Source organism: Vulpes lagopus, chromosome 21 (genome assembly GCF_018345385.1).
Source record: "Vulpes lagopus strain Blue_001 chromosome 21, ASM1834538v1, whole genome shotgun sequence".
Taxonomy (NCBI): domain Eukaryota; kingdom Metazoa; phylum Chordata; class Mammalia; order Carnivora; family Canidae; genus Vulpes; species Vulpes lagopus.
The window spans coordinates 30,049,209-30,075,749 of NC_054844.1; the positions used below are offsets into that span (position 1 = coordinate 30,049,209).

The following is a 26,541-nucleotide window of genomic DNA, read 5'->3' on the forward strand; positions in this document are numbered from 1 at the left end:
GATGGGAGCCATGAGTGTTGAAGAATAATTTCTCATGGTCCTTAAATATGTGTATTGAAAAAGTTCAATTACAATAGGATAGACTTTTGACTAGGTAGAAGGAACCAGATTTTCTAAATGATGCATTAGTCTCTCTCTGTTCCCAACTTACCCAGTTTTTGAATAATTGTTCCCTTCTCATTTTAATCCCTTCTCTGGCAATAAAACACATAATTATACACTCACCACTTTCCCAAAATGCAAAATCCAGCCAGTTCTTAGGTCTCTAGTCCATATGTTCTGTTTGACCAATGAATGTAGGTGCAGGAGTTGGAAAAAAGGAGCTACTTGCTGGAGAAAGTACATTTATATAGTCTTTTGTCCTCTGATACTCAGCTGTTAGAAATATATCTGGGATCTTCTTCTGATGCCCATATTGTAGCTTGTTCTTCCTGTAAGTCCTACAATGACTGAAAAGCGTTTACATGTCCTGAGACACAAACATAGGCCTATTCCAGAGCTCCCCTTCACCAGATAAATGTATAGCTGCTTATGAAACAGTCATAAGTAATTATAATATACCTTGGGGCATACAACCCCTGTCCTTTCATTACTGAAAAGTTCTTGCTTACACTATCTCTCTTCTCCTTACATAATTCCTGTGAGGTCTATAGGGCCATACATTTCTATTTTCATTAAGTGTGGAGAAATTCAGCTGTAGACAGAATAAGTGATCTGCTCAGGATCAGATAGCCAGAGGAGCAAGGATTAGATCCCATATCACTTTTCTTTCTTCTTTTTTTTTCTTTCCACATCACTTTTCAATGTGGTTCTCTGCCTGGCAAACTTTACTCTCATGCCTAGATTCTTAAAATTAATATTCACTGTTCAAACTTTAAATGAAAACAAGAGGAGAAGCAGGAAAAGGATAGTGATTGTATAATAAGAAGTAGAGTATACTTTATACTTTAGACAATACACACTATTGACATGAAACCCAACTTTCCCGAGACTTACTAATTAAATACACCTGTCTGTACTTCTGAAGCACTCTCGGGGAAAGTCCTGTGCGAATGTGCATTTGTGTTTGTGTATGTGTGTCTTTTATGATTTACATTAAATGAAGTGAGGTTAAAAATTGAGAACATTAATATATATAAGCGGATATCTTATCCACGGTAACAGCTCTGTTGCCTGAGCATGCAATGTTCATACAGTGTTCATCAAATTTTCCCTATCGTGTCCTGAGTAACACAGCCAAGGTCACATTTTTGCGACTAAGCTGAAAAGCACTTGGGCCCACTGACAGCTAATTACACTGTGCTACCTCTCTCATTCAGCCCAGTGTTTAATGCCAGAGCAAGAAGCAGACTCTCACCCATGAACAGACAGCAGTGTATTTTTCACTTACTATGTAGCTATCATAACTATTCTTTGCATCGAATGGCATAAATGCCAGCATCTACCCCACATCCTTTTGTTAACCTGCATTACCTCTCAATCAGTCAGGTCACACAAAAGACTTACTTTGTGACTCTCCAAGAGTTTCCAGCAATCATCTTTGGGAAAGACAGTCATCCCACCCTGTGACATTCAGTGTATTAAATAGACTGACAACTAAGTTAAAGGCTAAAAATCCTGCCACAAGTGGATGTTGATACTTCTGGTTAGTATAACTATGAATAGTAGTTGTATTAAGAGCTAACATATGTCAAACTCTGTGCTGAACACTTAATATTTGGCATTTTAATTAGTTTTACTCTTTGAGTTTACTGCTATTACAGAGCAATGGCAGAAATATAGAGAAGTTACAGGAACTTGCCCCAAGTTCTTCCAATATGGGTCCCACAGCAGAGCCAGGCTTTGAACTCAGGCAAGCTGATGCCTCAGTATCTTAAAAATCTGTGAGCACTTTTACTTACTGCCCAGAGTATTGGGAGATATACTTGTCCCTTTACATAGAGGAGTTGTATTAGAAGATAGTACTTCTAATTAGGGATTCTAGGGAAGTTTAGGTGAGGTGGCTGTTTTCACACAAGGGAAACAGCAAAATTCAGTTGCCAGTTAGCAATAATTTACTTGATTGCTCTATCACTCATTTATAGAAGTTTTCATGCTACGTAAGGAAAATGAGACTTGCAGTTTTTGTGAGCTTGCTGTCCAGAGGAATATCAGACCCAGAAAGTTTAATGGTTTCTAAAATCGTACAAGGCACACAGAACTTTGAATACTGGATGATAAACTGTGTGGGACGGAAGGAAGAGCAATGTTAAAAAAAAAATCGGTGAATGTATACAATCAATGACAGACAAATGTTAGCAAATAATAATATTTAAGAAAAATAGATTTTAAAAAAGAATAGATGCCAGGGAACTGCAGCATACCTCCAGCAAGGGGTGCCAATGTGTTATTGGTTTTCGGTGATAGGCCAGCATTTCATTCCAGTGGTCTCGCCCAAGGCCTTCAGCGTCCAGGCCTGTTCTACACACTCCTATGACCTCATTGTGTCCTACCCTACAATTCGGAGAATATCACACTTTCATTCCAACATTCAAAGATAAATGGAGTTTCATACATGTTAGCAGAATTTTAAACATGATTTAGAACTAGATTTTATGATAAGTTCTAAATTATTCTGCATACTACTTTAGGTCAAATTAAACATTTTACACAAACAAAATACACTACACAAGATTGGCTTTCAAATATGAATTTGTAAAAGGAGCACACGTAAACCGTTTTAGTTCTCTGTAAGTTGGGCACATTTCACAATAAAATAGAATGAGAAACACCAGCTGGTTCTTATCTATATTGTTGGATTTCCTTTTTAGAAGCAGCCCTATTAACTTTAAGTGATAGAAATGAGATCTTGTTTTTTTCACAATGCCTAATATTTTACAGTGATGCTTTGATTTCTTACCAAGAGCTCAATACCCACCTTTTTTTTGTATAAATGGCCATATTTAGTTGACTCTAAGTGATATGTCAGTATATGTCACTGCTTATACTACAATGAAACAGGCCAGGGCTATATTCAGTATTACGGCATTTGAGTTATTATTGCACAGCACCAGGGAATACTGCACAACATTCCTGTTGTGTATTCCACACAAGACTCAAATGTGCATGTTCTAAGTTGCTTCCCAAGAATGGAATGTAATTTAAAGGCATTTCTATAGAGTTCTTTTGACAGACATGTCTAAGACGACTTTTGAGATGATTTTAGGACCTTTCATTACTTTCTTCCTGTCACTGATGTAGATATGTTTAGTATCATGTTTCTTTTATATGAAGTTTCTCCAACAAGCATATTTTTAGGAATAATTTTAAAAATCTTTCTGTTCTATATACTGTCAAGATCCATTTCCCTAAAATTGTCTGCATGACAAATGCTCTGTTGTATCTACCTGCAATCACTGTGATAAATCGATAGGAATAATATTTTGGAAAGCAGATTAAGGGCTTCTGATGAAAGCACTGACATATTTTTAGAGTTTGAAATTTTAACTAATTCAAGATTTTTGTCTCTCTAAATAGTGGTAGTTTTTTCCCTAAACTGTGATATAAACTAATTTCAAATAGATAGTATAAATCATTTTACTTTTTAGTGCTTCATTATCTAGCTCTGAGCCAGGGGATAGCATATTAATTTCTCTAGATTCTAGGGTCCTGGTTACTACTATTTTCATGATATTATAAAATGGATCACTCCTTTAGAATACATTAGAACAAAATAAATGTAGTAAGACACTATCTATGTGCTGATAATTTTGTAGGTTAAACACACAGTATTCCTTTCCAAAGATATAAATATAAAAAGAAAAACAATACAAAGAAGTATATAGCAAGGGCCAAATAAGAGATATGAACCTTTATAGGGACAACAGAGAAAGAAGAGGTAGGTTAGCTGAGAAAGACACAGAAGGGGTGACTTAAGCAGGGCTGTAAAGCCTTGTTTGGATGAGATACACAGAGCAGGGTGACATTTCACACAAGGCAAGAGTGGGAGAGTAAAGTTCAGAGCTGAAGCAGGAAGAAACATCAGAGCTGCATTTGGGAGTTTGCAATTTATTTTATGAAAGAACTGACTTAAAGTGTGCAGGCTGAATGAATTACCCACAAAGCATGGTGAGACATCAAGGCTATTATTCACTTTCCACTCTTAATACTCACTGTTAATGGTTCTATATTACGCTAATGTCTTACAAATGGGAAAAGTGAATCCCAAAGAGATTACATAACTTGCCCTTACACACAGTTAGTTAATGAAAGAGCTTGGGTAAGAATTATGATATTCATATTCTAGCCCAGTTGGGAAAACAAACTCCATTGATAGTAATTTCTGTTGTTATTGTAAAAAGATGTCACAATAATGCTTCCTATAATGGGTTCCATATTTACTTCTACACCACTCTCTCACCAGCCCCAGGTGTCTGACTTCTTTTGGAAAAGAAAAAAGAAATATTATAACATGGGAAAAAATGAATTTTGAATGAATAATTTTTTCCTCTTCCATTTTAAATTAAAACTGTTGGAGCAGTAAATAACCTGGAAAGTTGAATTTGCTCTGCATATGACTAAACATGGCTATTCTCCAGGGAGTGATGAATACATGTACCCACCTATCGTAATCCATGACTGCAATGGAGAGGCTGACCTGGTCCACGTTCTCTGGAGGGATATCGAAAATAATGGCCTCATTGTACACAGGGTTTAGAGTATTTTTCTTTGTAGTTGTTTTCCGCTTTTTTAATCTTCGACCCTCACACATCAGAGACACTTTGACATAAGGATCTAGGAATAGTAAGGTAATTTCATTAAAATGAAAGTAACAGTACGAAGCATAAATAAAACTGTAATTAGTTATTGTTATAAGAAAAGCCTTATTTAGCAGTATAAGAAAAGTATATTAAGCCTTTCAGTATTATCAGTCTTAAATTCAAATGACTTATATGGGGGCAATAGACTAACACTTCGTACTTTAAATGGAATAATTTATCTTGAATGAGCCAGAAAAGTATTAGTTTCATCTGTTTTTAATACAACAGAGAAAACCTACCAGTCTACCAAGAGCCAGTCTGGAACTATATGTCTTCTGGTCACAGCTATTTGAGAATATATTTTGTTAAAAGTGATTTCTAGGGAATGTAATCCTAACAGGTAAGAATAATTGCCTTCGGGATGCCTGGGTGGCTCAGCAGTTTAGCACCTGCCCTCAGCCCGGAATGTGATGCTGGAGTCCCGGGATCAAGTCCCACATCAGGCTCCCTGCATGGAGCCTGCTTCTCCCCCTGCCTGTGTCTCTGCTTCTCTCTCTCTCTCTCTCTCTCTCTCTCTCTAGGTCTCTCATGAATAAATAAAAACTTAAAAAAACGATAATTGCCTTAATTTCCTTCAAAATGATTTAGGATAAGAAGATTGAAGCTTGTGAAAGCATAACATTGTATCTAGAGCATATGTGTGTATGTGTGTGTGTATACACCCACAATTAGTAGAAGTCAGACATTTCCTCAATTGTTGGAAAAGTATTAAAATAAGACATTTCATTTTACAGTCATAGTGTTGGTGCTTGATAAAGAGCTCAGACTGAAGAAATGATCACTACAAAATATATTAAATATGTTGTGTTTAACTGTATCCAATAAAAAAGGTAATAATTGGTTTAAAGATGTTATCATGGAAGGTTCTTGATATGACATTGTCTATATGATACCAACTTGAAAGGGAAAAATTTATTTGGCCCATATTTTTATGGGCCAAATTTACTTCTGTAAGAAGGAAAACTGTTATAGTATTACAGAAAACTATGCAAAAGTTTCTATAAGAGCCTTACTTTTGTACCTTTTTATAGGAGGGAAGCATGGCTTTGGGAGGGGATGTAAGCATTGGGGTGAGAATGCTAGCTGGTTAAACAATCAGTGTTTGCTCTATGTTCATTTATTTTTCCCCCTTTATTCTGGTTGCTCTCCAACAGTAACACCACCACCTCTTTTTTCCTCTTTCCACCAATGTAGTAATAAATCTCATTTTCTTAGAATAAGCCAAAATCATGACAGTATAAACTTACTTGAATTAATAATACCTTTTAAGCTTTAGAAAAATGTATCTGTATATTTCATAAGCATTTGCATCAAGGAGCAAAAAATATATTTTCTGGCTCAAAATTGGGTAAATAAAGGTAAACAAAATGGCAATGTTCAATGGCTGTTTCCTATTTACTTCTCAATTTTTTAATAATAGGAAGTATGTTCTAAGAAAGAAACTCACTTCTGTGATACTCTTTTGTGTATTAGGCCCAGGCCTAGACCTCTCATTAACATTGGGAACAAGACATGATTTATCCTCTGCCACCCCCATCATGTCTCTGACGACATTTCTCCACTAGTGACAAGGATAATTTACTGGCTCCTTAGTTGATTCACAAACCTCTAGTGAGAGTTAATGAGGTGGTGTTCTCAGAGCATGCACTCTTTCGTTGAAAAGCTTCATATAAACAAAAAGTAATCTTGCACTTAATTACAACTTCGATGCTGTCTGCTTGTCTCAGAATTTGATCTCTTTTGATATATGGAGGAAAGAGTAGAATAAACAATAATTTGCAGAGTACATTGTGTAAATTCTTCAACATTTACTGACCCAAGAATTTTTCACCAAAATAAATGCAGAGTTTACTTTCATTCTACTTTTATATATCAACTGTGTACTGTAAATTTAAAAAAATGAAAAAAATAATTCACAAAATTGTTCAAAAGTGAAGATGGTAGAGAAAAACCTATAATGAGAAGGCTCCCTCCCATCTCTTCCCATACCTCTCTCTCCACCCCTTGGTTTTCGTTTGTCACTCTGGTAATTCTTTTTGCAAATATTAATAACATAAATATGTATTGTAATACTCCCAATTCTTACACAGAAAGGAGCATGATATCCATGTTTATTTTTGCGCCTCCCCCCCCCCTTTTTTTTCACTCCTTTAGTGTATCCTGGAGCTCTTTCTGCACTAGAACTTAGAGTTATCTCATGCTTTTTGTAAAACAAATTTAGTTTATTTCTTTGTTCTGAAGAAGCACAAAGTTATAGATTCCTTTCCCCATGTCATCCTTTCCTGTATCTCCACTACCATTTCTTATTTGCTTAATTTGACAAATGCTTATTGCCTTCTCTCCTCTGTCCTGATCATTTTTTCTTTTACAGAGCTCTGCCAGAGTTCACATATTAAGTTAATATATAAACCTCCAGACTGTAGTGATTTAAATGCAGGGGTAAAAGAACATGATGTGACTTTACCTCTTTATCAAAATGAGCACAGAAAGAGAAATTTCCTCCAAGAATATCACAGGCTCCATGCAGAGAGCCCAACATGGGACTTGATCCCGGGTGTCCAGGATCAGGCCCTGGGCTAAAGGCGGCGCTAAACCACTGAGCCACCCGGACTGCCCTCTTCCAAGAATATCTTTTAAGAAACTTCAAGAAGCATTCCTTTATTTTTTCTTTCAGTCACTACACTTGCCCAAAGTTTTATTTTGAAAGGCGTTAAGAATGCAGATGCAAATGATGGTCTTTGAAACTTGTTCTTTCTCTGCAGATCGAGTGAGGGAAAGAAGTTCAGTCTACATGTGTTTTCATACTTGTAAGGTAATGCAAGCTTGAGGTGAAGAATCTTCTTTATAAGTAACTGACTAGTTAGAAGTAGGGCAGTGATTGGTAAATTATGAATTTTTGAGAAAGAACCAAATTAGTAGAGCAAAATAAAAATAAAAACTCAAGCTCATGGTCAATATATTTGATAACATCTTTTAAAATTTTTGTAATAATAATAATGTAAATACAAGAGGTGATTTAAAGTCCTTTGTTTGGTAATCTCTTTTTCTACTTTTATAATACTCCACTATAGACAAATGAACTTAAAAATTCAATAGCCATATATAATTTTGGATACATGAAATATTTGGGAATGTACCCTTGACCCACTAGCCAACTGTGTACATACCTGATGAGCCAGTGACATCCATAGCCTTCAGATTTCTGCACTTGATGACCGTCAGAGTCATACGTCCAGCAGTTGGCAAATAACAAAGGGAAAACATGATTTCACCCAGATCTATACTTTCCTAGAAAGGCAATTGGTAATGTTAGCAATTTCGACCGGATAGTAAAACAAGATTATAATTGAAGAGGTTCAGTGAAAACTCACTTCGATGGAATATCTGAATGTCATTCTAAACTGTTTTATTAAGGATACAGATAACATTGCAAGAAAGCTGTTCTAAACAGAGTAAGAAAAGAGAGTATATTCCAGTTGCTCATTTGACATCTCCACTTGTATTTTTAACAGGAATCTCAAATTTAATATAGTCAAAACCAGACTGCTGATTCCATTCATTCCTATTCACCTTCTGAAGCCAATTTTTCTGTCACTCTTTCCAAGAACCAACAAAGGAAGTTATCATTTACCCAGAGGCTGGAGCCAGAGCCCAGCAGTCACTTTTATTCTTCTCTTTCCCTCACCCCTACACATCCAACCCATGTCTTGTCTACACTGTCTACCAAATATATCCCAAATTAGTGACTTTCTTTTTCAGCTCTATTAATACCATTCAAACCAATATCACTTCTTCTCAGGATTACTTTAGGAGTTTCTAAAATTGATCTATCACAGAAGCACTCAAAGGTGATCACTTACGAACTGCAAATCAAGTTATTTCACTCTCCTGCTTGAAACCATCTGAGGGCTCATAACTATACCGGAATAAAATTCAAAACCTGGTATAGAAGCAAGGTAACTATAAATCTTGGTATAACTGGGAAATTCTGGGTTTATACCTGTTGTCATTGTATAATTAGTAAGAACATCCCCCTTCAATTCTTAAATATGTCTTTGGTTTGGATGGTAAATCACAAGGTCAGATATAAGGCCCAATGTGATCAGGATCCTATCTTTCTAACTTTATTTCTTGTCTCTCTTCTCAGCTTACTCTGATATGGACTCAAAAGCCTTTTTTTCCCTGTTATTCAAATAAATGCAGTTTGTTCCTGGCTTTGTCTGGTGCATTTTCATTTTTTCTCATGTATCTTTCCATGGATGACTCCTTCTCACAATGCAGGTCTCAGCTCAAATAGCATTTTCTTAGTGAGGCCTTCTTCCTTCCTATCCTATGCTCACCTACTCACAAATCCTTTATATTTTTTTCATAGTCCTCATAATCATTAGAAATTATCTTTTACATTCATTTTTTGTTTCCCGGATTCCCATATGTAAGGTCTAGGACAGCAAAGTTCTTGTCTTTTTATTGCTACATTCTACTGAACTGCCTGGTACATAGCTGGCTCTCAGTGCAACTTTTTGAAGAAATGAAAAGATTAGTTCATATGGACATAAAGTTGTATCAGATATACATTTGAACTGTTCACAGAACCCTAATATTGATCTATTTCCTGTCCATGGCTGCATAGATGGTGGACAAACGAAAATGAATGTGAACAATGCATATTTAGGATGCTTCTCAAAGAGCTATTTATAGGATTTAATAAAATCATTCCTGGTAAGACAATATGTGGTAGATTTAATTTGGCAGGAAATAAGTTGCTATGCACCCAGGCCCATAGGACTAGGTTCCTAAAAATTCTTCATGACAAACTATTAACATTTGTTGGACTTAATCTTATACCTTAGATTCTGATTTATGTAATTCCTATTTCTTTATTCACGGTCTAGAAGTAGTAGAGCCTGCTAATTAAGAGCATAAAGTTTAGAGTCAAACTTATGTTTGACTCCTGTTTTTTTCTACCTCCTAGCTGTGAGATCCTAGGAAATTTAATTAAGTTTTGAACTTCTGAAACTTTCATTTTCAAACTAAGGAAAGTACCCACTCAACAGTGGTTTTAATCATTAAGTGAGATAATGTATATAAAGTCCAAGGCATTTAACCCAATGGCTGCCATATGACAAAGGATACTGTTTTGTTTATGACTGTGTTGCCATCACATGAGCAGTACCTTACACATATTGAATGCTCAGTAAGTACTAGATAAATGAAAAAAAATTAATCAAGGAAAGCAGTTATTATTTTTTAAGAGCTTTAGTAAAAAAGCATACATTTTAAAACAAAGATATATTCAACTGGGTTTCCTCTGGGCTTTTGGATTGCTGCAGACCCAAAATAGTGAGCAACAGCCAACAGGAGAGGCCAGAGAAAAAAACAGCAAGAGTACAATCTCCTACTAAGGATTCATTCTTTTCACCACCAAGCAATTATTGAATATTATTTGCTAGGTGCACTGGTAGGTTCCATGGACCCCAAGATAGATGTGGCATGATTCTGTCCTTGAAGATCTCAGCTGAGAAGGAAGAGTAGGCTATAAAAGACTAAGAAAATAAGTCTGGATCCTATTTTTATGTGGTGATTCTTGTTTCTATCTCTTTTCCAGTGTTTCTTTAGGCTGAGTCAATGGAGTTCTCTGAAATTTTCTATCTGGCAGCCATCACCCCTCCTTTTCTCTTAGTGTGTATTTCTCCTCCCAGGAACTATCAGTAAAAGTAGGCACACTTTGTCACCAGCTGGTGAAAAAAATTAAGGCACCTTTTTATGAATATAGAGCAAGTGTTAAGTTCTTAGTGGAATGGCAGTGGAGAAGTGAGGGAGGAAATAGGGGACATGATCTCAGGGATGAAATGCTTAGAGTCCAACAGGGAATGTACCACAAACACAACACAGTGTACCAACAGACACATCTAAAGGGCTTAGTTCTTATATGAAAAGAACATATTTTCATGTATGTGACTGTGATGATTTTAATTTTACACATTGAACAATTTGTAGAAGTAATTTTTCTATTTCTCTAAATATATATCACATGCTTACTGGTTGGAACAAAGAAAGTTTACAGTATTTGGTCCCACCCCTCAAAGGTCCTTTTTATCCAGCTGCAACATAATTTTGACTATCTGTTATTAACAGGTATTGGTAAATGTAAAGAGGTTAAACTGAGGAGTTGACGAAAGCACTAGCCTAAATAAACTAAAAGCAAAGAGCATAGTTAAAGGACATCCCTAGGCAGCTCTGTATGACAGCCTAGCTGGCTTTTTGCCTACTGGAGTAGTAAGTAATTTCCTCAAATATTTAAACTCCATGAGGTAAGTAGTTTTAAAGAAACTAGAATGAACTGGATGGTTTCCTTTTTAAGATTTTATTTATTTATTCATCAGAGACACAGGCAGAGGGAGAAGCAAGCTCCCTTTGGGGAGCCCGATGTGGGACTTGATCCTAGGACTTGAGCCAAAGGCAGACGCTAAACCCCTGAGCCACCAGGTGCCTCTGGGTGGTAAAGATTAATGTACAGTATGCATGCATAATAATTGCAAAAGGATTCTTCATTAGACTAGATTTTTCCTTCAGGAAGTGTGAATGTGAAAGAACTGAAATTGCATACACACTGAAAAGGGCACAATACTCTCTAGGTAAATACCAATATTCTACAACTTTTTAAATCTGGAAGCAACCTAAGAAATAATTATGAGAAATGAATTAATGAAGGTAAATGGCTGTATAACCTTTAAAAAGGTCCTGTAACAAATGTACCAGCAGAAGTCCAGGTTTGGGTGACAGTCCTGTGAGCTAGTGTGAGCACTAATTCTCCATACCCCCTGTGTCTGCGTGTAAACACATGGCACAGCCTCAGGGAGCAGGCTGACTTTTAATTGCCACCTCTTCTCTGCCCCAGCTCACTGCAGTTTATAAGGCCATACTCAGTCCCAACAATCTGAACCCTCTCCTGCCAAGCAAAAAAAGCAGAAAATAAGTTGAAAGGTCTCTGAACATATAGCATAAATATAACAAAGTTATATGGTGAAATTCTCTTACATAAGGAGACTACCTCATTTCTTACTCAACACCCATTCACTATTATTTTAGGTAAAATTCTAACGAGAATGTTTACTTGGTATATCATTCTACAGCAGGTCAAAACTCACATGTGGAATGTGGAAATGGGGCAACTAAAGCAGTCGGTCTGGGGAAGCCCGCAATAAATGATAGCTGGAAAGACACCATTCATACAAGAAGGAAGCAGATGTTTGGAAAAGGATAACAATCTGGAATCGTTTTCTATCAAGGGGATCTGACACTAATAATGCCTAACCAACTTAAAACAGCATTTTATTATAGATTTCAACAGTAATTAATATTTAAAATGATGGCTTTTGAGTCATGAAACCTAGAAAAAATATATTCTATATGTTCTGTTTAAGAAAGTAGAGAAGTATACACTATTTTTTTAGGTATTTTTATCCAAAATCCTTAGAATGTTTGAAGTGGTAATTTTGGGCTTTAGGCTTTGAGTTTCTGCAAAGTTTATTTCTGGATAACCTCATTTATTCCAATTCAACATGAACATGAACTTCTCATATGAACCTTTGAAAAATGACTCTATCTTTGCACAAATAATCATTTGAAATCCTGCTTTACGTCTAGTATATAGTGTTCCATAAAATTTCTCCAGGTAGGAAGACCATTCTCATACACACTAATAATGTATTTGGTGGAACATTCACAGTGACGATCTTCTGACTGTATACCTGGAAGGAGGGCTTATGAAGAAGGCTAACACTGAGCCTGGCTCAGAGACTATACATTTGATTTCTTCACCCGGGTTCCACAGACATTGAGCTGGGTAGATAAAGATCACTTTCTAGTAACTGGCTATAGTTAACTTCATAAACATAGACACAGTTATAAAGATTTTTCCATATACCATCTCTCTAAGATAGAAATAAAAGTCAATGGACAGATAAGTTGATATACAGATAGTTGCACTGCACATCCTATTTCAGGACTGAGCTAATAGTAAGATCGAACTATAGCAACTGAGTATAGAAATGGAGAGACATCAGATTTAAGGCTTGATAACTACAGCATGTTTTAACCCAGTGAAGGAAGTAAACAGCACATTAGGGTTTGAGAGCCTACAGACATGAAATCGGCAGAGAAGAGGAATAATATTGTATGTGAGTACTATGATTAATATTTACAAATAAGAATGGGCAGCTTATGGTAAGAAGTAAGGAGTTTGGTGACATGTTGGAGGACATTTAAAGCTCTAGGTAGTTTATTCTGTGACTCTTATGGGTAATAGGGGGGAATCCAAAGGTGTTGGTAACATGAAAGAGTGGGAGCCTGGAAGAATGAAAAGGATACATAGGTTCCCAGATCAGAAAAGCTAGAGTTAATATCCTACATCTCCCACATACTAGTTGGTAATGAAAACAATATTTGCAAAACATTTCTTTGTTTTGAGTAGGGTATATTAGGATGAATAAAGGAGAAAGGTGGGGTGCCTAGGTGGTGCAATTAGTTGAGTGGCAGACTCTTGGTTTTAGCTCAGGTGGTGATCTCAGGGTTGTGAGACTGGGCTCTGAACTTGGCATGGAGTCTGCTTAAGACTCTCTCCTTCTGCCCTCCCCCCACTCCTCACCTCCAATAAATAAACAAATCTTAAAAAAACAGTAGAGGGGCTTCTGAAGTAAACAGGTGTGTGAAAGTGTTGACTGAAGAAAGGTTTGAATTCAGAGATGTATTCAAAAGAATCATTAAGACTTACTGAAAAAAAAAACCTTTAAACAATTGGTTGCCATGGTGACAGCAGTCATCACATCCTCTTAGCACCCTAAATGCTGCCTGCCTTCCACATTTCCTGGTTGGTAAGAAAATGGATGGTTCTCCTTACACTGTTAAACGATGTGTTACTAGATCAAATGAGCATCTTCATTAAATTACTAGTCTTTCATTTGCCTGCTCACAAACTGAAGCAGCTTTTCTCAGGCTCTCTGACACAAGAGCACAGGGAGGTTAAGGGTGAGTGCTACGGTCACACAATGGCAATCCTTCAGGGTCTCGGGTGTCTTCATACACCAGGTAAAACTGTGCCTAGAGACTCAGGAACTGCAGGGCTCCAGGCAGGGCCAACTCATCAAGTTGTCTGATGGGACCTTCCATTTGTTGAGCCGACCTCAGGCCAGACCCTGTGGAAAGTGGTTCAGGCTCGAGTGGAAGGGCATGCCACCACCCTAACCGGGGGCATCTCCCAGGTGAGCCCTGGCACTTCTTTTCCACCTCCTCTTTGGCATCTGAGCATCCCCTTCAAGGAGGGGATGACACCTCTGGGAGCCCCAGAGCCAGGAAGTTGGCCATGTACTTGGCCAGTGCTACATCGTCCACCATGCTCTGTCCTGTCTGAGAGAGGAGGTGATTTGCCGCCCCAATGTAATGCAGACCCAAGGTGGGTCTACTGCATTCAAACTACTGTAAAATATTTATTTCTCTCTGACCCACATCAGCCATTCACCTGAGAAAATAATGGAATTTAACCTTGGGCAATCCACTTAACCTCACTTGACCTAGTTTCTTTGGTATAGCATGAGGGTGTTCAAACAGATGAACTAATTTATTTCCCATCTCTAAAATTTCGTAATTTTATGCACTGGTTAAATGAAGACTAAATAGTAAATGAAGACTAAATAGTTCAGGCATGTTCAGGAATGTATGGCTAGGCCCTTTTAGCCCTTGTTTGCTACAGACCCAGCAGAGCCTCATTAGAAAGACCACAGAGGAACAGCTGGTGCTAATAGCTCAATTTCAAGTTCAAGAACAAGATCAGGGTTGATCTGGTGGGGGATACATGAGGAAAGACCATACTGGATAATGAAAATACCTGGTTCTTCCCATGAAATCTAGGAGGAACCACCCAGAGGTGGGTGAATTTTAATCTAAACTTTGAAGAATGACTAAAGGTAAAGAGAATTAAAAACAGAGGGAGTAGTATATAAAGAGGCTTGAGGTGCTGAGTGGAAGATCCAACCGTGACCAGAAGATTAACAGAGACCACTGGCTCTGGCAGTGATATAGGATAATTTAAATGGTAACACACTGGCCTTATTCTAAATGACCCCTTCTTGGGACATGTGGTTGGCTCAGTCAGTTAAGTATCTGCCTTCAGCTCAGCTGATGATCTCGGAGTCCTGGAATCAAGCCCTGTGTCAGGCTCCCTGCTCAGCAGGGAGTCTGCTTCTCCCTCTCCTTCTGCCCTTCCATGTTGCTTGCATGCTCTCTCTCTCTCTCTCAAAGTTAAAAAAAAAAAAAGACTCCTCCTCAGGAGTATGTGAACAACCTGATTTTTTTTTTTTTTTTTTTTTTTTTTTGCAGTCAGGATGAGAACCATTTTCATGGTTAGTAACAATTACTTGGAGGGGTTGCATTTCATTAAGGGATAATATACAAAACTAATATATATTATAGGCCCAGTCTGACACACAGATGTTGAAAAAAAGTACTATTTCTTTTCTTGTTTACTTCAATTTTTCCAGGGTCAGTGACTAGTATAAGGTTGATGCTCAGTAAAAAAATGTATTGAATGAATGAATCATAAAAGCATCAGGCCAAGTCATGCATGGCTTCAGTGGCAACAGGGACATCTACTATTTGAAGGACTGAAGGCTACTCAGTAAACAGAGAACAAGTGAGCAAAGACACTGTTTATGGGTGTTGGGGGCTCTATGAGTAGAGCTCCCTAGAACTGTGCAAGGGCATGTCTACATATGGTAGCCCTGAGAGTATAATAGTCATAATAGTTTTGGGCCATCTACAGATACACTAAAGGTTTGGGGCGCTTAAGTTAGAAGATACTTATCTATTGGTTTTTACTAAACTTTATTTCTTCATGGATCCCTCTAGTGTGATCTGGGATTATGTTTGCTCTAATTCTATAGTGCATCGGAATTTCAGAAGCAAATATCTTCCTAAGGTATATAAATTGCATTTTTTCCTTGCACATCTGACCATTTTCACCAGTCACCAGAACAAGCAGTCTTGTAACTCTGGGATGCAAAGAAGGAGGAGGAAGCTGTTTGATAGAATACAATTAGGAAATGTAATTAACATTAAAATCTACTCCAGTTTCTAGCCTACTTCCTTCCTTTTCTTTCAAAGAACTACAATTTTCACATAACACTTCCTTCCTGCCCTTCCTCCTTCTCCTAGTGATTGTGATTAAACCAGATTGCACCATGTGCAACAAGGGTGGGGGAAGGGACAAGCAAAGGAGGGTTCTATCACAACACCTAGTTAGACTCCTGGAGTTTTACATACATTTTCATTATTGATTCTTTCTTACCATCTCCACTTGAAGATAGAGAAAACACTTACTAGGTGTCCTTTAGCAGGACCTGCTTGTGTTTCTGCAGGAAGGAAAGAACACACTTTTCAGTAAGGATTATATAATATCAAGCATTGTGGTTGGCCATGACACAAAATCCAGGTGAAACTTTACTGAAGTCAGGGCAGAAAGGGGCAGAGAACATGGCAGTGTTGAAGATGGGAGGATAACAAACCCCACTGAGCATTAAGTGATCAATATTCACTACCCAGAGCTACTATTGCCCGTGATACTATTTAATAGTGCGATGTTTCTGCTCAGTGGGAGAACCATTTTCAGCTCCCAATCTGAGTGGGGAAATAACCCTGCCTGCCGAATGGTTTAACTATTATCCCATCCAACACAGCTTCAGACTTGGCCACTTGGAGGAACAAAATGCTGAATTCATAGAAGAGAGATGAGGCCTTAAAACGGTCTTTCATGGACTTAAATCAATTTCATAACACCTGGTGTAATGAGCATCCTGAGGCAGAGGGGATAGCCCAATGTAGACACTGGGACAAGAGCAATGTGGGGCATAAGAAGAGGATACAAATTTAGTAAGAACTCCTCCTTTTGTAATATCGGTTAAGAGATACCTAAAACTTCTTGGTGAGAGGACCTGGAGACTTATTCTTAAACCTTAATAGGTTTAGAATAGGTTTATAAATAGTGGCATAGAAGCTTGTGCAATACACTATGCAGCTTGGAGTATTTGAAGCTTTTAAATACCTTGATAAAATTCCTCATTAATGGCATCGCTCTCAGTATGGTTGTACTAGGCACTTGGACTGGATGAACCTGGCTTCACTATTTTGGAGTCTACCTTAAATTAGTTTGTATGGTTTCACCTCTATTGTGTACTGACTAGTTATGAATTCAAACCCATGTTTTGCAAGCTTGTTTTGGACAATGCTGTTTGGATAATTTGTTTTCGTGGGTTTCTTTTTTTTACTATTTTTAAATCATTTTTTATTTTTTGAGAATAACTTGTTTTGAATAACTTGTTTAGATGAAATCGATATGCAGTTGGATGCTAAAACTTTCTTATCAAACTTCTGCATGTGGAAAGGAGAGGACCATTACATCCTTGATACCAGAGTTAATGGCAGGAGTGTCCATCGTGTGATGGACCTTTAAACTTTAAAAAACAAGATTTCACCGTAACTTGAAAGTGTTTGGTCTGGGAAAGTCTACACTTTGCTAATCTAAATAGCTGTCTATAGATGAGACACCTGTCCCTGTCATGGCCAGGCTACTCTTGGTTGGCAATGCTGTTGAACTGCGCAGTAGTCTCAGGAAGAGAAAGGACACGTGTTCCTGCCTTGGCGAGGCTACTCACCACAGGCAGTGGAAGCAAGCTGTGTCCTGAGAGTAATAACCTTTGGATCAGCCCATCTTGTCTGTAATGCCAGTGCTGTCGCCTGCTAGCTACATGCTCTTAGCTTCTACTATGCCAGTGGCTGATACTGAGTTTATTTGGAAAGACTGACTCTACCAAGAATAAACTCATTAAAAGGAATGCCTCAACTAAATGTGGACTTTATTTCATTCATCTCTTCTTTGTCTAGAACAATAATGTAATTAATCTATCATTGGCTCAGTATCTTTTTATTGGCATACTAAAAGATTTTATTGTCCTATTTGCTATTGGTCTGTGAAATATTATTATAGATTACAATTCCTACATGAACCCATGTTAAACAAATTACTGGCCAAGATGATCTAGTTTCTGGGCTGTGAACAAATCCACCTCTCCTCCCCAGTCTATTCTCCACATAGTAGTCAGAGATCTTTTTGATCCTAAGTGACACCATGGCTCACTTCTAATCAAAAGCCACCAATGGTCTCACAAATCACAGAGAGTGAAACTAACAGCTCTGTCCATGGCTTGAGGGCTCCAAAAGACCTGACCCTCAGCTGTCTCTGATCTCATCTCCTAACACTGTCAGAGAGGCCCTTTCTGACCACCCTATTTAGAGTGGCCTCTCTCTCCTTTACCCTGCCTCTGTTTCACATAGCATTTCCTTCATTGGACATACAACATATTTCACAACATATTTCCTTATTATCTGCCTCCCTTTTCTAGAAAGTAGACCCTCTACACGGAGACAGATTATGCTCTAAACCATGCAGAGAGTGCCTGGTAAATAGAACTAAATAGAGTTTGTTGAATTGACGATTTAAGATCCTTGTTCTGTAAGTGAGTAGAGCAGGTAACTAGCTTCTATTACAAATGTTCTTTTTCTAAAAAAAAGATTTATCTGGGGAATCCCTGGGAGGCTCAGTGGTTTAGCACCTGCTTTCAGCCTAGGGTGTGATCCTGTAGACCCGGGATCGAGTCCTACGTCGGGCTCCCTGCATGGAGCCTGCTTCTCCCTCTGCCTGTCTCTCTCTCTCTCTCTCTCTCTCTGTGTCTCTCATGAATAAATAAAATCTTTAAAAAAATAAAAAATAAAAATAAAGATTTATGTATTTATATTGAGAGAGACTGGAGGAGTGGCAGAGAGAGAGAGAGAGAGAGAATCCTTCACGCAGACTCCCTGCTGAGTGTGGAGCCTAATGGGGGCTTGACTCACAACCCATGAGATCACAGACTGAGCTGAAACCAAGAGCGAGATGCTTAACTGACTGAGCCACTGAGGTGCCTCTACAAAATGTTCTTTTATCCACTATTTTCTCTGGATGGCCAATATATCACACTCGCTATTCTATGTATAACTAGACTTTAAGTTAAATATTTGTAGCCTATTGCTGTGACAAAAGCCCGATTGGGGATAATTTTCTGCTTCTGGTTATCAGCTCTTTTACAGACTGGTATTTATTTGATAAGTGCCTGTACTTGTAAAGCTTCCCTTTACTTACCATAGGGTGTGGGACTGTGCATAGAATACTTAAGAATTTAAAAGCACTCCAAATACATGAATAAAATTGACATTCAGTAAGATCTCTGGTTTAGTGAATTAAATTTATAGAAAGACTGAATGTGAGATGAACCATGGCATAGTCTCTTATAACATTGTCATATTTTATTCAAGTTCAGTATTGAAGAAAAAAGAAAAGGTATCTCATTCATTTTTTAAAATATGAATATGATTCATTTAGGAAATTTAATTAGGGTAAGAAATTTTAAACATGGGAGAAACTGGGATATTAGCAATCAAGTGGATAATAACTATTTGTGTGCAAGAGTATAGCCACTCCACCACTCTCTCTCTAATAAATGTGAACTTCCTGTGAAAGTACCTTTAGAACTATGCTGAATTTTAATTCTTTTAATTTATTTTTAGTATATTCTAAACATGTTAATATTCCGACATAATTCAAGTCAAGGAACACTGAACTAAGAGTCATTTAAAGATTTAAAATCTAGTTCTGGATATTCTATTAATCTGCTGGGTGAGCCTAAGTGATTTTTTAAAACATCCCTGGGCCTTCATTTTCTAAACTATAAAATTAAAGGATTACACTTGAACTCTCTAGCAATTCTGAAATAATATGATCACATGATCTGGACATAAGTGTTCTCAAAATCTTACTCCAAACATACTTTGGAATCTTTAGGTTAATATGAAAAAGACTTTTGACCTATTACAAGTCTCATGCACTTTACTCTGAGAAAAAGATCACAGGTCAATATTTAAGACATATTAATTAAAAAAAAAAAAGACATATTAATTAAAAAAAAAAAAGACATATTAATTTTATTTGTATACCATTCCCTCCAACTGAGTTATTTTATTAGAAACCTAAAAGCGACAAATTGGAGAGGTAAGGAATACAGGAAGCATGTATACTTATAATGGAGATGAAAATAGTGTAATAGAAGAGCAATGGATGGAAATAAAAATCTATTTTTAGAATTTATTATGGTAACTAATGGTCATAAAGATCACCACTATTAAGAAAAGGTTATTCAGTAGATTTTACTTTAAAAACAGGGACATGCATAGTGTTTTATAAGTGTTCTATTTTAAATTTTTAAGGTAAGAAATTGGGGACATAAATATATTTTGAAACCTATAATATTAACATAGAGTTCTTTTCCAAATCACTCTAAATAAATGATGTATTATTCCTGTCTGAAATCTTGATTTTTAAGAGGCAGAAATTGAGTTTTTCGATTGTGATGAAATGTGAGATTCCATTTTAAGGAGTTCCTTTGAATTCTCTGTATTTAAAGATGAGAGGATTTTAGCATGGCCGTGTTCCTTCTCACTTTTAGTGGCTGAAGGCCTTGTCTTATTATCAAGCTTCTCAAGGACTAAAGGTAATGAACACACAGAACATCTCAGACACCTGGAAAAGTCCAAGAAAGTTTTCGGAAATTAACCTGTTTGTAATCAGGAATTCTTTTTCACCCCCCTCCCTTGAGGTTATCAGTCAGGGATCTAGGAGGAAACAGATGGCACACACAAGCTAGACTAATTCCAGAGGGCTTAGTGAATGGACTATCTACAGAGATGTGAGCAGGGCTAGGAAAACCACAAGATAGGTACAGCACTGGGGCTCTGGTAACAGAGGGGGCTGTGTTGACTCCTAGGTCTGAGAGGACAAGGGTAGGGGGTACAGCTATCTGGACTCAGAAGGAAAAAGTGGCAAAAAGAAGCCTGCTTTGAGAGGAACTATGCCCTCAGGTGAAGGACACAGCCAGCCTGAGGTGATCTCTCAAAGAATGATGAGAGAATACATATCCAAATGACATTCTCCTCCTGTCCTGACATCCTTTGCTAGAAATTAGAGTACAGTGTCTGTGGATCTCACAGGCCCCCTGAGGTACCAAACGGTGGAGAATAGTAGAGAGTGAACCTGAAGGGACACACAAAGTACATTCTAGTATCTTTAAGCTCCTGGAGTTTTATAAGATGCACTTAATAAGCACATGTACAGTTTGGTAAAGAAACAAAGAGAAGTGCCCAGTGTGAAAGGAAGAGTCAGGCTCAGTTGCAGATGAGGGGCATGAAATGGGACATTGTGAGTATATACCTTATAAAAATACTACATTCTCACTGAATCACAGCATACAATAACTAAAAAGATTTAAATGAACTCTTACATAACACTTTCCACCCTTCATAGAAAAGCATATCACCTAAAACTATCTCCTATCATGATAATAAGACATAACCATTTTTCAGCACCAAGATCTTTGCTCCTATTTAATATATAAGGTACATCAACAACGAAAATCATTTCCTGATGATATTATTCTGTAATACTTCTTGGCAGCTAACATATAGTAAGCATTGACAAATGCCTGGCTCTGCTAAGCCCTTATTTTATTTACTGTATTCAACAAACTGTGGTCTGCCTTCTCATAATCCCTGTTTTATAGATAAGGTAATTAAGGTTTAAAGGTTCTGTAACTTGCTCAGAGCCATAGAGAGAAGTGACACAGCAGGGATGCAAAGCTTGTTAGTTTGTCCCAGAGCCTAAATTCTTCAGTGATTAGGGTTGAGGGCTTCCAACAATAACCAGATAGGGAAAAGCTAGGGAGAGGGTAGAGGGTGAGGGACTAGGAAGCCAGGGAGGGAGGGCAGGGATGAGGGATAGGCAGTGGTGGTGGGGGTTAGGGGGGAAAGGGAGAGACTCAAGGGCGATAGAGAAGTTGGATCGTATTATAATCCTTACAAGTCAAGCAAGGTAGGAACTTAAATTGGAAATTATGTGGGTAGTTTGAATTTAGGAAAAAAAAAACATTTTGCTTTTTGAACAATCCCAAATATATTGACTAAAAAATATGGTCAGCTACCAATTTTTGACTAATATCCTTTCAAGAACTCAAAATATCTTACCGTGCTTACTCAGCAATTCTCTACTTATTTAAAAAGTGTGGCATCAGTGTTGAATTCAGACTAAAACTAGCGGCATCAAAGTTTTAGATTAACTTCTTTTTGTTTTATGAAACAAAATGCTGTAACCAATATTATAGGAATGTACTGCTTAATCTGACAATAAAAGGCTAATTTGTTATGGTCTTATTTTAAGGCTAATTTGCCTCCAGTCTTTCATGTGCAATGCAAAGGCAGTCAAAAGATGGAACACTGAAGCCTTGTTCTCTAAATGCACATAGATGAGATTTAATTTTCAAAATAATATAAAAAAACTATGATGATTTATTGAATACCAAATACTCACGAGACAAAGTTTCTTATATATTTTTTCTTTTCCCCAATTTGCCCATCCCCTCTCTCCCCTCCCCTCTGGCAACCACTAGCTTGTTGGGTGTTTTTATGGGTCTGTTCCTGCTTTGTTTGTTTATTTTGTGGAGACAAAGTTCCTTAACAGCCTGCTTGAATTGAACAGGGTTGAAGCCTAGAAAAACCACACTGTGGGAACTTTCATAATCTTTTGGTAGTCTATTATAGACTTTATTTTTAAAAAATATTTTATTTATTTATTCATGAGAGACACAGAAAGAGAGACAGAGACATAGGCAGAGGGAGAAGCAGGTTCCCTTTGGGGAACCTGATGTGGGACTCGATCCTAGGACCCAGGGATCCTGATCTGAGCCAAAGACAGATGCTCAACCACTGAGCTACCCAGGTGCCATAGACTCTCTTATTTTGCACTGAATTTTAATTTGATTTTATGTTGCAATATAGATACTTGCTATAAATTCTTGCAAATGACTAAAAGAGCTCAGAGATAGGGTCATAGAATTTATTTGCATCATTTGAGTTAATAATTAATGATGGCCCATTAGCAGATGTAGTATCTGTGACATTCCAGGATCAGGTTTAGTGCAGAGATGAAAGAGAAAATTAGGAATGCCTAAGGAAGAGCAGACATGGGTTCATTTTCCCAATCTGCAGGCCTATGACTTGTACTACTGCCTGCTGCACCCCAAAGATTGAGCCAGACCGTCCCTGACCAAAAAGTTTCCTCTCTACTGCCTTGCCTTCCACCATACTTTTTTCTTCAGAATGCAGTTGGAATTTTGCCACTCTTTAAAACGTTATTGGATAACAAAATATTCCATAGTTAACGCATTTTAAAAGAGAATTGATAGTTAAATACAAACAAAGCAAAACAAGAAGGCAGTGTTATTTTGATCCTGGAATAGATCTAGGATGCTCAGGAGGAAAATTAAAAGTATATCACTAGAAACAAGAAAACAAATTAAAAATTTTTTTAAACATTTAAAGAAATTTTGGTACTGGGTATTAAAATACATTACTTCAAACTCAAGCTCAGCTAGTACATTCAGTACTCTGGTTGGTACAATGAACACAATAGTTTCTTTGTATTTGGTATGTCAAGGTCTACTCTTTCAAACTTGACAGATCCTTAGTTAAAAGATAACAGATTCAAGTACTTTATAGCTATAAACCAGGTCAGTGTAGTTATGTGCATACGCTCTCTTTTCCTATGAGAATTCCTGCGTGTATAGAACATCATTGGTGCTGAAAAAATGTTCATTGATTAGATGAGTAAATAAATAAATACATAAAATAGTTCTATTCAAAAAAAGAAAAGCTTTTCTTTATCTACCTATACTTTAAAAAAGATTTTATTTATTTGACAGAGAGAGAGAGCAAGAGAGAGAGAGGGAAAGGGAGAAGCAGGTTCTCTGCCTAGCAGGGAGCCCGATGTGGGGTTCAACCCCAGGACCCTGGGATCATGACGCTAGCTGACGGCAGTTGCTTAACTGATTGAACCACCCAGGCACCCCATATCTACCTATACTTTCAATGGCTTCTTGAGTGTGCATGACGTCGCTACATTTAAATATTTAAATACAATCGTATTTGAGTGACTTCATGAAAAAAGAAATTTGAAAAATATACTTACATAGCTTAAAAATAAATGTATATAAAGCGATATGTTGCAAATCATTCCTTTTCTACATTCATCTAGTTTCTCCCATTTTTGCCAATATGTAACTACTATTAGATTTTTGTGCCCTTAAATAGACTTTTTTAATATATATAACCAAATATGAATATATATTTCTTTCTCAGAATTACAAAAATAGTGGCATAGGGTGCACACTATTCTTCAAAGTGATTTTTCCCTATGTTGGAGATATTTCTATATTAGTGCAAGCGATGACTGGCTTGCCATATTTCTGGTATATAGTGGGATGATCCTTAAAGTGAAAATTAATTTTTTGCAAAGAATAAATTCATACCTTTTTATCTCCTTATTCCTCAACTTCCCTCTTATTCTGAATCATCAATTTTTAAAAATCTTGCTAATTCCTAATAAAAATATTAATCCCTCTTATGTAGAAATAATTAGTAATGAAATTTACAAATACAAAACATGTGACTCTTGTTTCAACCTGATAGGATTTTTGACAACAAAATATTCCTGCTGTATTTTGCATATGAATTTATGCCACACACTGGATAAATTTTTAATTTTTGTTACAGAAAGTGGTTGATGTTTACAAATAGAACTAAGCATATATTAATTTGTAATCAATAGGGTACAAGACTGCATTGTTTTTCCCTCTGCAGACATAATCCGCATAAGAGAGAGAGCGAACAAGTGCGCGAGTGTGTGTGTGTGTGTGTGTGTGAATACCACATTTGTGCAGGTTATCAGGAAGATATATAGTATTATTTCTACATTAGCATATACTTCTTTGTTTACTTGTTTCTTCTATTAAAGTTCTTGACAAAACTTGTATTTTACTAACCTTTATTTCTACTTTAGAACAAAGTATACGTTTTGTACACAGAAGGTTCTCAGTAAATACTCATGTAACCAAATTAAAGTTATTTGAATTCCATGCTGTAGGGAAAAAAATCAATTTAATTTAATGAACTGACTTAGGAGATTTTTTTGAATAAGATCTTGGACAGGTCTTAGAATACAAGGGGAAAAATTTTGTGACAGAGACTACGATAAAAATTTGTTGGAATGAGACACATAAAATCATTAAAAACAAAAATCACAAAAAAAGCATCAATTCTGATTTCCATAGTTATATTTTTAATAATTATATAATTGGCCTGAAGAAGGAAAAAGAGATCCATGGCATTTATATCAATGTGATAGTAAAGCAGGACTTAATGATACTAAAGAGGTTCATTAAAAATTAGAGATATATCAGCTATTTCAAGTTGATGACAAAATTTTTTGACTAAATTTTAGAATTTTTAATTTGGAGGTTTGCAGTATATAAAGGTACTCTTTAAAAACCTCATACATGATTATTTCAAGTAAGGACCTTAAATTATAAGAATGTTTTTTCAGGATTTGTTTAATTAGTTATTTATGAATATTTGTCATCAGTGTTTCCTGATATGTTACATAAATTCTTTTAAATCTCTGTTCACATAGTTGAATCACTTTTGCAGGTTTCTACAAAACTTGGATGAGTGAAGGCATATGACTACATTTCTATTTCCTTTTTAAACAATTTTTTTTAAAGATTTTTAAAAATTTATTCATTCATGAGAGACACAGAGAGAGAGAGGCAGAGACATAGGCCGGCTCCATTCAGGGAGCCCCATGTGGGACTCGATCTTGTAACTCCAGGATCACTCCCTGAGCCAAAGGCAGACGCTTAACCGCTGATCCACCCAGGCATCCCTCTTTCTATTTCTTTCCTTTCTTTTCCTTCTCTGTAGAAAACCGTATTTCTGTATGAAATTATTTAAAGTTAAAATATCTAAGTAAAGATAGTTTCGTAAGCAAACTTCAACCCACTTTTTTCCATTTTATTAATCTGAAATATGAAATTGCTTAATGATTTTTCAAAAGCTGAAGAGAAGCTTTAATTAAACATTACACTAGCTATGAAGATGATACTAATGTAAATTGTGAACTTTGGTGTTATAGTCAAGAAATTCAGATTTCATTTCTATCTTCCTAACAGAAATGTTGGGAAGATAGCAATACCTAGAACACTATGTGGCTCAATATTCCAGTTATAAAGAAATGTCATTTGGCCAGAATAATTCAATATATATTTTATTATCTACCTACTTCTTTTTGCATCCAGAATATTGAAATGAAAATGTCTATAGATGTATTCAGAATAAAGCCACCTCCAAAGATGGCCACATACTAATTTCTAGAGTCTGTGAATATGTTACCTACATGGCAAGGGACTTTGCAGTTATGATTAAGATTATGAACTTTGAGATGGGGAAATTATCCTAGTTTACCCACATGGGACCAAGAACATGTTTCAAAACAATTTTTTGCATCCCTATAACTTTAGAACATGCCAAACCCACAGTAGGCACTTAGCAAATATTTGTTAAATGAATAAAGAAGGAATAATATAAGATTGAGGAATCCAAAAGTAATAACCTAATAATTAATTAATTATTATCTGTATTTGTAGAATTCTAGGAGGTGTCAGACTTTTTAAAACAGTAAAACTATCACTGCTCACCATTTTTTTTCCCTCTAGGAATA

At 36.6% G+C, this 26,541-nt stretch overlaps 1 protein-coding gene across 4 annotated transcripts in view; it reads right to left on the reverse strand.

The window, feature by feature from the left end:
* SYT10 (synaptotagmin 10) overlaps positions 1 to 26,541 on the reverse strand; it is a 95,452-nt gene that overhangs the window by 34,394 nt on the left and 34,517 nt on the right. For 2 of the 4 annotated variants that reach the window (XM_041735412.1, XM_041735411.1), the window contains exons 4-6: positions 7,967 to 8,087; positions 4,602 to 4,773; positions 2,364 to 2,493 (exon numbers count right to left, since the gene is read on the reverse strand). In XM_041735412.1, coding sequence (XP_041591346.1) covers positions 2,364 to 2,493; positions 4,602 to 4,773; positions 7,967 to 8,087 — 423 coding nt within the window. Of the gene's footprint in view, positions 1 to 390; positions 450 to 2,349; positions 2,494 to 4,601; positions 4,774 to 7,966; positions 8,088 to 26,541 lie in introns of those variants that run through there. The other 2 variants (XM_041735414.1, XM_041735415.1) reach the window with 2 other exon arrangements.